Below are 12,232 nucleotides of genomic sequence, written 5' to 3'. Positions count from 1 at the left end.
AAGAAGTGTGTATACAGAAGCAGTTTTGGTGGAGGGTGATGATCTCTATTCAGGGTAAATGACTTGGGAATTACTGTATTCAAGTTACTTGTTATTTCAGGCTCTGATAGCAAAGCTCTTTATCTCCTAATCTGCCACGTTACTTGGAATGCCGTTTACATTTTCCATTTGCTTTGAATAAAAGGGATTAGGGATTTTTCCATCTCAGATTCATCAAAAAGTGATATGTGCCTCCTGAAATGTCAACATTTGGAATGTAAACGTCATTCCAAGCCTGACAGGATGGACAGCCATGAACAGTTTTTCTGGCACGGACAAATATACGTTGGACTCCACAATTTGACAGGATTAGATCAGACTACAGATTTGAGAATCGACAGAATATTGTATGTGTGCACCAAGATCTCATGACTTTGACCCAACTACCTAACACAATTGTGTAGTCATTTTTGAAGGAATTGACCCAACCCCCAAGTCAATTTGTACTCAGTATTCCACGTCAATGTACAGTATTTGGACACCCCATTCCATATAGGGAAAGCATGGTAAATACAGTACACCACATTCAGATCCCATGAACATCCCAGTCAAAGCTTGGGAGGATAATCCATAAAACACTGTTAATTTCAGGCTTTTAGACTGCTTTGGGGGAATTTGATAATCTGCCAGTTGACATACTGAATGTGTTTGTCAGAGCGAATAAACATCAAAACATTTAGATATGTAATAGGTTTACTACTAGGCAAATCTCCATTCGCTTGCAAACATAGGGTTTCATGGTATCTGCAATGCATTCATTATATGATCTACTCCTGTGGCAAAGACACTGTACTGTACCTATCCTTGGCTTGTCCCTATAGTCATGTTTTGAATTGGCTATTCTTTTGGCCTTTGAAAATAACTAATGTTTTTGAATGCATGAATTTACAAACCAAAAATATTCTGCTTGTCTATTACATTGATCAACATACAAAACATATTTCATCAAGTGACAATCATTTCAAGTGGAGAAATGTAATTAATCAAGACTATACAGCAGATCATTCAGTGAATGTATTTGTATTCATTGAGTGAGGGGGTTTTATGGGGATTTTAGGGGGCTACACTCCCTATCGCTAAAACCTAAATCCCCTTATGTTTACAATAGGATTTGGGAGGCTAAAAGCAAGTGGGTCAAGCCACATTAAAAAGAAACACGTGGGCAATATCCTTGAATATACAAATAGCTGTGGACATGCTTTAAATTGACAGAGTAAATGAGACATTGACATCAGTTTTGATGTCCTGACCTCTCTCTGAAGTAAGTCAACTTCCTTCTTGACCCTGAGCTAAGCATTACAGTACTACGATATGTTTACGGTTGTGTATGTTGGACCATTGTTGGGTATGGCACTTACATACCAAACAATATTGTCTTTGAGATGGAGCTTAATAAAAGTGGATATTTCATCTACAACAGAGCTTATTATGTTAGATGGTAGACGGTAGATGGTATTTATTTCAACGTATTGTAGGTCTACACTTGCTATGTTGTCAGTGAGAAAGGAACTTGTCTATAAGCTTGTTATGCAGCCCTGCTGTGCAGCATGGTGTTTTCCTCTGGGATCAGTCTCAGGGTTGGACGGGACAGCCAATTGTTCATTTAGATGTGACAGTGAGCAAGCGAGCGGTTGTATTACTGATGGGTGATGGGGCCGTGTTTAAACAGATCTACTGTTTCCCCCTGAGTCTAGCGTGGGAAATGAACAAGAAATTACAGCAAATGTACTATTGATAAAAACAAGGAAACATAGCATCATGTATGAGAGAAAGCTCTCTCTCTTTATCTCTCTCGTTCTCTCGCTCTGTGTGTGTGTGAGTGTATGTGTGAGATTCTATGGTGTGTTAGTGTCTCTTTCTCTCTCTCTGTCTCTCTCCCTCTCTCTTCTCTCTCCCTCTCTTTCTCTGAATGAAAATGTAATTCAATGTCTTGAAGCCAGAGGTGCATGATGACTGATGGGATGTGTGCTCTCAGAGTAAACATTATCAAACAACATCACTGAGGACACTCTCAGAGCAAACATTAACAAACAACATCACTGAGGACACTCTCAGAGAAAAACATTAAGAAACACCATCACTGAGGACACTCAGAGCAAACATTAAGAAACAACATCACTGAGGACACTCTCAGAGCAAATATTAACAAACAACATCACTGAGGACACTCTCAGAGCAAACATTAAGAAACAACATCACTGAGGACACTCTCAGAGCAACCATTAACAAACAACATCACTGAGGACATTCTCAGAGCAAACATTAACAAACAACATCACTGAGGACACTCTCAGAGCAAACATTAACAAACAACATCACTGAGGACACTCTCAGACATGTTTGGGATTTTGTCAAGGAGGCCCTTTATATACTTCTCCAGAATCAGATGAACTCGTGGATACCATTTTTATGTCTCTGCATCCAGTATTAAGGAAGTTATAGGTAGTTTTACGAGAAAGCTAGTTAGCAACTTCCTTCAAAATGCACACAGAGGGATAAAAATGTTCATCTGATTCTGGGGAAGTAAAGGGCCTCATTGCCAAAATATTGAAATATTCCTTTAACGTGATTAAACACCATTACTGAGAACACTTTCAAACATTATCACTGAGGACACTCAGACATGTTGTCTCAAAACATTATCAAACAACATTACCAAGGACACTCAGATATGTTGCCTCAAAACATTATCAAACAACAATACTGAGGACACTCAGACATGTTGTCTCAAAACATTATCAAACAACATTACCGAGGACACTTAGATATGTTGCCTCAAAACATTATCAAACAACATTACCGAGGACACTCAGACATGTTGTCTCAAAACATTATCAAACAACATTACCGAGGACACTCAGACATGTTGTCTCAAAACATTATCAAACAACATTACCGAGGACACTCAGACATGTTGCCTCAAAACATTATCAAACAACATTACCGAAGACACTCAGATATGTTGCCTCAAAACATTATCAAACAACATTACCGAGGACACTCAGACATGTTGTCTCAAAACATTATCAAACAACATTACCGAGGACACTCAGACATGTTGTCTCAAAACATTATCAAACAACATTACCGAGGACACTCAGATATGTTGCCTCAAAACATTGTCAAACAACATTACCGAGGACACTCAGATATGTTGCCTCAAAACATTGTCAAACAACATTACCGAGGACACTCAGATATGTTGCCTCAAAACATTATCAAACAACATTACCGAGGACACTCAGATATGTTGCCTCAAAACATTGTCAAACAACATTACCGAGGACACTCAGATATGTTGCCTCAAAACATTATCAAACAACATTACCGAGGACACTCAGATATGTTGCCTCAAAACATTATCAAACAACATTACCGAGGACACTCGTGGCTTCTCTCTGCATCGCCTTAGTGGTTCTTACATAGAAATAGAATCAATGGATTCCACTTCTATGGGTTCTTACATTTACATTTACATTCAAGTCATTTAGCAGACGCTCTTATCCAGAGCGACTTACAAATTGGTGCATTCACCTTATGATATCAAACGCTCTTATCCAGAGCGACTTACAAATTGGTGCATTCACCTTATGATATCAGACACATCCCTCTTACAGTCATTGACATTTTCAATATGCAAAGGCAGAGAAAGTATACTGAAAAATGACAGATGTGTTATATCAAGAAGCTGACTAAACAACATGATCATCACACAGGTGCACTTTGTGGGCTGGGGACAATAAAAGGCCATTCTAAAATGTGACTTTTTTTCACACACAAAATGCCACAGATGTCTCAAGTTTTGAGGGAGCTTGTAATTGGCATGCTGACTGCAGGAATGTCCACTTGAGCTGTTGCCAGATCATTGAAATTTAATTTCTATACCATAAGCCACCTCCAACGTCATTTTAGAGAAGTTGGCAGTAAGACCAACCGGCATCACAACCGCAGACCACGTGTAACCACGTCAGCCCGGGACCTCCACATCCAGCTTCTTCACCTGCGGGATGGTCTGAGACCAGCCACCCGCATAGCTGATAAAACTGTGGTTTTGCACAACCAAAGAATTTCTGCACAAACGGTCAGAGACCATCTCAGGGAATTTCATCTGCGTTCTGGTCATCCTCACCAGGGTCTTGACCTGACTACAGTTTGGCATTGTAACTGACTTCAGTGAGCAAATGCCCACCTTTGATGGCCACTGGGACGCTGGAGAAGTGTGCTCTTCATGGATGAATCCCGGATTCAACTGTACAGGGCAGATGGCAGACAGCGTGTATGGCGTTGTGTGGGCGAGCAGTTTGCTGATGTCACCGTTGTGAACAGAGTGCCCCATGGTGGTGGTGGGTTTTATGGTATGGGCAGGCTTAAGCTATGGGCAACAAACACAATTGTATTTTATCGATGAAAATTTGAATGCACAGAGATACCGTGACAAGATCCTGAGGCCAATTGTTGTGCCATTCATCCGCCTCATATATCCAACAACTTTGCACAGCCATTGAAGAGGAGTGGGACAACATTCCACAGGCCACAATCAACAGCTTGATTAACTCTATGCAAAGGAGTTGTGTCACGCTGCATGAGGCAAATGGTGGTCGCATCAGATACTGACTGGTTTTCTGATCCACACCCCTACCTTTTCTTTAAGGTATCTGTGACCAACAGATGCATACCTCTATTTCCAGTCATGTGAAATCCATAGATTATGGCCTAATAAATGTATTTCAATTGGCAGATTTCATTATAATCAATTCAAATTTTATTTGTCACAAACACGTGTTTAGCAGATGTTATTGCGGGTGTAGCAAAATGCTTGTAAAAACAGTTATATGAACTGTAATTCAGTAAAAAATTTGAAATTGTTTGCATGTTGCATTTATATATTTGTTTGGTGTAGATAATTAGCATGGATGGGGCTGGATATCTACATGCAAATAATTGAACACTGGATATGAGACACTCACTGTTTATTACTTCTGCCATTCAAAGCAGTGACAACGTGTCATTCAGCTGATTAAAAAGCTACATTTAGGTGAAAGAAAATTCTTACATTTTCAGTATGGCTTTCACTGACATACTGTACCTTGCACTTCCAAACAAGTGGAGATGAGTAGGAGAGAAGGGGGAACCACTTTACAGTACTTTACACCAGGGTTTCTCAAACTTTTGGGGGCAGGGGACCCTTTTTGTGATAGCAAATTTATCAGGTACCCGCTCGTAACTCGAGTGAGATGCGCTGCCGTTACTGTTTATTGTCTATCCTGTTGCCGAGTCACTTTATCCCGACCTACAGTTGAAGTCGGAAGTTTACATACACCTTAGCCAAATACATTTAAACTCAGTTTTTCACCATTTCTGACATTTAATCCTAGTCAATATCCCTTGTCTTAGGTCAGTTAGGATCACCACTTTATTTTAAGAATGTGAAATGTCAGAATAATAGTAGAGAGAGTAATTTAATTCAGATTTTATTTCTTTCATCATATTCCCAGTGGGTCAGAAGTTTACATACACTCAATTACTATTTTGTAGCATTGCCTTTAAATTGTTTAACTTGGGTCAAACATTTCAGGTAGCCTTCCACAAGCTTCCCACAATACGTTTGGTGAATTTTGGCCAATTCCTCCTGACAGAGCTGGTGTAACTGAGTCAGGTTTGTAGGCCTCTTTGCTCACACACGTTTTTTTCAGTTCTGCCCACACATTTTCTACAGGATTGAGGTCAGGGCTTTGTGATGGCCACTCCAATACCTTGACGTTGTTGTCCTTAAGCCATTTTGCCACAACTTTGGAAGTATGCTTGGGGTCATTGTCCATTTGGAAGCCCCGTTTGCGAACAAGCTTTAACTTCCTGATTGATGTCTTGAGATGTTGCTTCAATGTATCCACATCATTTTCCTGCCTCCTGATGCCATCTATTTTGTGAAGTGCACCAGTCCCTCCTGCAGCAAAGCACCCCCACAACATGATGCTGCCACCCCCGTCCTTCACGGTTGGGATGGTGTTCTTCGGCTTGCAAGCCACCCCCTTTTTCCTCCAAACATAACGATGGTCATTATGGCCAAACAGTTCTATTTTTGTTTCATCAGACCAGAGGACATTTCTCCAAAAAGTATGATCTTTGTCCCCATGTGCAGTTGCAAACCGTAGTCTGGCTTTTTTATGGCGGTTTTTGAGCAGTGGCTTCTTCCTTGCTGAGCGGCCTTTCAGGTTATGTTGATATAAGACTCGTTTTACTGTGGATATAGATACTTTGTACCTGTTTCCTCCAGCATCTTCACAAGGTCCTTTGCTGTTGTTCTGGGATTGATTTCCACTTTTTGCACCAAAGTACGCGTCTCCTTCCTGAGCGGTATGATGGCTGTGTGGTCCCATGGTGTTTATACTTGCGTGCCATTGTTTATACAGATGAACGTGGTACCTTCAGGCGTTTGGCGTTCTTTTGATTTTCCCATGATGTCAAGCAAAGAGGCACTGAGTTTGAAGGTAGGCCTTGAAATACATCCACGGGTACACCTCCAATTGACTCAAATGATGTCAGTTAGCCTATCAGAAGCTTCGAAAGCCATGACATCATTTTCTGGAATTGTCCATGCTTTTTAAAGACACATTCAACTTAGTGTATGTAAACTTCTGACCCACTGGAATTGTGATACAGTGAATTATACGTAAAATAATCTGTCTGTAAACAATTGTTGGAAAAATGACTTGTCATGCACAAAGTAGACGTCCTAACCGACTTGCCAAAACTATAGTTTGTTAACAAGAAATTTGTGGAGTGGTTGAAAAACAAGTTTTCATGACTCCAACCTAAGTGTATGTAAACTTCCGACTTCAACTGTATATGTACATATTTACCTAGCCTTGTACCCCTGCACATGGACTCCATACTAGTACCCCGTTCATATAGTCAAGTTATCACTACTCATTGCCATGTTATAAATTTCCTATTTATCTATGTTTTCTCTTTGCGTTGTTGGGAACGGCCGTAAGCAAGCATTTCACTGTTAGTCTGCACTAGTTGTTTACCAAGCATGTGACAAATAACATTTGATTTGTATAGCAAACAAGGCATTTTACTTTGACTTCGGCAGTGCATGGCCGGACGAACCAAGTCTCGGGCTCTGGGAAGGAACATTTTAAAAGTCCACCTCTTGGCATGGAGTGTGACGGGTGTCGTCGTCGGATGAGGAATAATCGGACCAAAGCGCAGTGTGGTAAGTGTTCATGCTTTTTATTTAAACTGAACACTATAACAAAATAACAAAGAGAATGAACGAAACAGTCCTGTCAGGTGCAGAAACACAAAACAGAAAATAACTACACACAAAGCATCAGTGGGGAAAAGCTACCTAAGTATGGTTCCCAATCAGAGATAACGATAGATATACAAAACATAGAAAAAAGAACATAGAATGCCCACCCAAATCACACCCTGACCAAACCAAAATAGAGACATAAAAAGCTCTATAGGGCGTGACAATGAGAGAAAATTCTGCAGGTTTCAAGCTAATTTCCTGCAATTCCTCACACCTGTTTTGGTAAAAAGCTGAGGTACGGGCCTGGAGAAATTTTACCAATCTCAAATTCATAGACAGAGCTATGGATGCAAGGACTTACCATCCATGATATCAAAATGATAGTTTAAACCATATTTTGAGGCTATACAGTGTTTACATTTATATTGTTTACAAACATTGGAGTAAAACAAGCTTACATTTTAGGTTCTGATGGGGTACTACAGTTGAACTAAGCTCCTGAGGCATTTATAAGTTAGATTCTTCAAGAATCACTGGATACACGTTTGTATGTATTAACTAAGGATTCTAGCTTTAAATTACAGTGCATTTTATGTAAACAAATTATAATAATTTGTGGGGAACACAAGAAGTGCTACGTAGAAAAATGTATAATTGGTGGAGCACTGTGGATATCAATATCCCTGTGAGCCTCCCAGGCCCATGTTGCCCAGGGTTAAAAACATACATTTTAGATTAAAAATATTACATTGTATTTTATTACACCCTCTACGCTTATTCAACAGATTGCATGGCCTAAATTCGTTTAATCTGTTAGAAATATTCATAAAAAATAAAATATTTTTTAAAGACTTGCTTTACCTGGGGGCATTCCTGACCTGCAGTACTTCCGCAGACCCCCAGTTTGAGAACCCCTGTTTTACACCAATTACTGTTAGTTCTGGGGAGTAAGTCTTTCACTTTACCGACATCTAGTGGCTAAATGTAGTTTTGTTTTTCGATGAATGTCCCATTTCATTTTATTGATCAATTATGACGTCTCAAATGACACCAGCTCATGTAGTATACTGCTTTTGAGGTGACTGGTCAAAATAGTTCACAACATGGGGGGTTCATTTGAATTTGAATTGTGCAGTATTTGAATGAAAATAATACCAGAAGGCTAAAACATGATTGGTGATAAAATACTGTCTGAATTTAAAACGGTCCTAGAAGCAGTAAGAGGTAGGAGTATATTCTTCGCGGCTACCAATAGCCTGCCACTTATACCCTTAAGAAAATTACAGTATAACTGCTGCAAATACTGCGTTCAAAATGACACCGTTTTTTAAACTGCAGTAATTTAGCAGTGTATTCGGCAATTACTGCGTCCAACATTCCACAGTCAACTGCGGTAACTGCAATCTTTTTGGTACCCTCATATGCTGACATGGCTACGCTAGTTTCGACGGGTGTGTGTGCAGTGGTGTAGGCTGATTGGTGGTAGTGCTTGTGCTCCCTATCGCTCAGAAGTTATGTAGCGAGATAAGGTGACAACAATGCCTGCCATAGACGTTTCCTAGTTGCTTCGAATGTTGAAAATCATAGGGTAAGAACACTTAAAGCCTTTCAAAGCGAGTAATTCTGGCTAGCCACAGCAGTCAACTAGCTAGTTGTTTGTTTTCTAGCACATTCACTAATTTGTTTGTAAACATTTAACAAGCCAGCTACCTCACATGTTCTTTTCAAACTGTCAACACAGAGTAGCTAGGAAGCACCAATATATTCCAAGTCTAAAAACCACTTGAGGTTAAATGCATCCGATTTCATTGTTCAGACACAAGACACATGGCCAGGAATCAGATTTGTATCTGACATCAAACCACTTGAAATATCCGATTCCATTTTTAGCCGTTCAAACTGCAGGGAAAGGAACAAATTCGAATCGGATATGCAAATAAATAGGATTTGAGTCACTTCAAACTGCCAATGTAAACACGGTTTTACTAATCCCAATCCAACTAATTTAATTCCACCTGTCATTTGCGGGTTATTCTAGGACTGTGCGCTGTATCACTGGTCTGCTGGCGTTTAGAGACAACTGAACATCGTGTGACCAACCACAAACTTTGTTACTCTGTTCTAGTCGTTTTTTGGCCAATGAAATTGCTTCTTTTAGGGAGGTCACACACGGTGGCGGTAATGTTATGGAGTTTTTCCCTTCAAGTCTATCAGGTTGAAAAACATAGGCCTCGTAGTAATTGGCAACTAAGAAGCTGGAGTGTTGGGCCAAACATTCAGATAACGACCAACATCCTTTTATACTTCTGCATGAGAACAAGTAAAACTATAGCAAGATGGTGGTTCTCAAAATCCGAGACCAGGTAAGTGATCCGTCTTGTCAAAACGAAGGTAGCTAACATTAGCTAGTAAGCTAGTGAAATTGCTAGCACGTTCTCAACAGCAGAATGTGCAGGCAGGGCCACACTGATGTAATGGTGGATAACTAACTAGCTAAATAATGGGATTTGCGAGATGTAACGTTTAACTAAACTCTATAAGTGCGTACTCAAGGTCATAGGTGTTGGTGTAAATCAGTAAACAAGCTTATCTAACGTTGGCTAATTAGCGTACTGGTACCCATCTAGCTTAGCCATATGGTAGCTAGCTATGCCTATGGTAAACTAGCTGGAAACGCAATTTACTAGCTAGCTAGCTAAACTGGATCTGCGTGAAGCTAGCCACAATAGTGGAATTTGGTGTTCGCCTTCAAAATAAATGTACCCCATTGAAAGTGATGCAAATGTATACAAATAATTGAATCATGCCATATTTGGATAATGCGAAATAAGGTCGGAATGTTATATAAGTTCAACAAAAGAGAATTTGAGCAAAGTAAAAAATATGTTAATTGAACTGTGGATGTATTCGAGTTGGGGGCATACCTACTGTATATGTACTGTACAGCCTAATGTATGGATGTTGCACCCATGAAATAGGTTATCAGTCTACTCGGTGACACTCACAGAACAAGTATTAGTGTCTTAACCCTTATTGTGGGATTAAAAACCTGTGCAAAATGAGCCACAATCTTTCAGCCTATGTTACGTATTGGACATGCATATTGACTGTACAGCCTAAATTAGAGAGAAGCATCGTTACACTTATTGCGGAACTTTGAACCTGGCTTGAAAGGAGCCAAGTGTAAGTATAATGTGTAAAGTATTCCTGTTTCAGGCCAGGCCAGAAGAAGTTATGCAAAATACGGTCATACGTCTTGTTGACCCCAAGATGGCCTGCTATACAACCATCGTGAGTAGAGGTCGACCGATTATGATTTTTCAATACCGATTATTGGAGGACCAAAAAATCAGATACCGTTTAAAAACATTTTACATTTTATTTTTTTTATATATATTTGTAATGACAATTACAACAATACTGAATGAACAATGAACACTTATTTAAACTTAATATAATACATAAAATAATTTTAGTCTCAAATAAATAATGAAACATGTTCAATTTGGTTTAAATAATGCAAAAACAAAGTGCTGGAGAAGAAAGTAAAAGTGCAATATGTGCCATGTAAAAAAGCTAATGTTTAAGTTCCTTGCTCAGAACACGAGAACATATGAAAGCTGGTGGTTCCTTTTAATCTTCAATATTCCCAGTTAAAAAGTTTTAGGTTGTAGTTATTATAGGACTATTTCTCTCTATACCATTTGTATTTACGTTTGACTATTGGATGTTCTTATAGGCACTATAGTTTTGCCAGCCTAATCTCGGGAGTTGATAGGCTTGAAGTCATAAACAGCGCTGTGCTTCAAGCATTGCTAAGAGCTGCTGGCAAACGCAGGAAAGGGCTGTTTGAATGAATGCTTACGAGCCTGCTGCTGCCTACCACCGCTCAGTCAGACTGCTCTATCAAATCATAGACTTAATTATAATATAATAAACACACAGAAATACGGGCCTTAAGTCATTAATATGGTCAAATCCAGAAACTATCATTTCGAAAACAAAACGTTTATTCTTTCAGTGAAATATGGAACCGTTCTGTATTTTATCGAACGGGTGGCAAGTCTAAATGTTGCTGTTACATTGCACAACCTTCAATGTTAGGTCATAATTCTGTAAAATTCTGCCAAATTAATTACGGTCTTTGTTAGGAAGAAATTGTCTTCACACAGTTTGCAACGAGCCAGGCGGCCCAAACTGCTGCATATGCCCAGACTCTGCTTGCACTGAAGGCAAGAGAAGTGACACAATTTCCCTAGTTAATATTGCCTGCTAACATGAATTTCTTTTAACTAAATATGCAGGTTAAAAAATATATACTTGTGTCTTGATTTTAAGAAAGGCATTGATGTTTATGGTTAGGTGCATTGGTGTAACGATTGTGCCTTTTTTCGCGAATGCGCTTTTGTTAAGTCATCAGCCGTTTGGCGAAGTTGAAGTAGGCTGTGATTCAATGATAAATTAACAGGCACCTCATTGATTATATACAACGCAGGACAGGCTAGTTAAACTAGTAATATCATCAACCATGTGTAGTTAACTAGTGATTATGTTAAGATTGATTGTTTTTTTATTAGATAAGTTTAATGCAAGCTAGCAACTTACCTTGGCTCCTTGCAGCCTCCACGTCCTTTTGATGCTGCACTCGCGTAACAGGTGGTCAGCCTGCCACGCAGTCTCCTCGTGGATTGGAATGTAATCGGCGTCCAAAAATGCAGATTACCGATTGTTATGAAAACTTGAAATTGCCCCTAACTAACAAATTAACCCAGACCAACTTCATCAAACTCCGCCTCTGGGCGCATCTCAGCAAAAAGAGGGGAGATGGGAAACCTTTTTTCTGTTCTGAAATCAGCTGTTTCCTAGACATTGAAGTGTCATCTGTAGGGACCCTCTCTTCCTTCAGCTGACCTTTGGGCGTTTTAAAGGAGA

At 39.6% G+C, this 12,232-nt stretch overlaps 1 protein-coding gene across 1 annotated transcript in view; it reads left to right on the top strand.

The window, feature by feature from the left end:
- The first annotated feature begins 9,445 nt into the window (after positions 1-9,445).
- ankrd28b (ankyrin repeat domain 28b) overlaps positions 9,446-12,232 on the top strand; it is a 40,543-nt gene continuing 37,756 nt past the window's right edge. The window contains exon 1 of the mRNA XM_071396025.1: positions 9,446-9,663. Within this exon, the coding sequence (XP_071252126.1) occupies positions 9,637-9,663 (27 nt within the window). The 5' untranslated portion in view covers positions 9,446-9,636. The remainder of the gene's footprint in view (positions 9,664-12,232) is intronic.

Source organism: Salvelinus alpinus, chromosome 4, assembly GCF_045679555.1.
Source record: "Salvelinus alpinus chromosome 4, SLU_Salpinus.1, whole genome shotgun sequence".
Taxonomy (NCBI): Eukaryota; Metazoa; Chordata; class Actinopteri; order Salmoniformes; family Salmonidae; genus Salvelinus; species Salvelinus alpinus.
The sequence above is the reverse complement of the archived record's forward strand: the minus strand, read 5'-3'. Positions and strand labels throughout refer to the sequence as shown.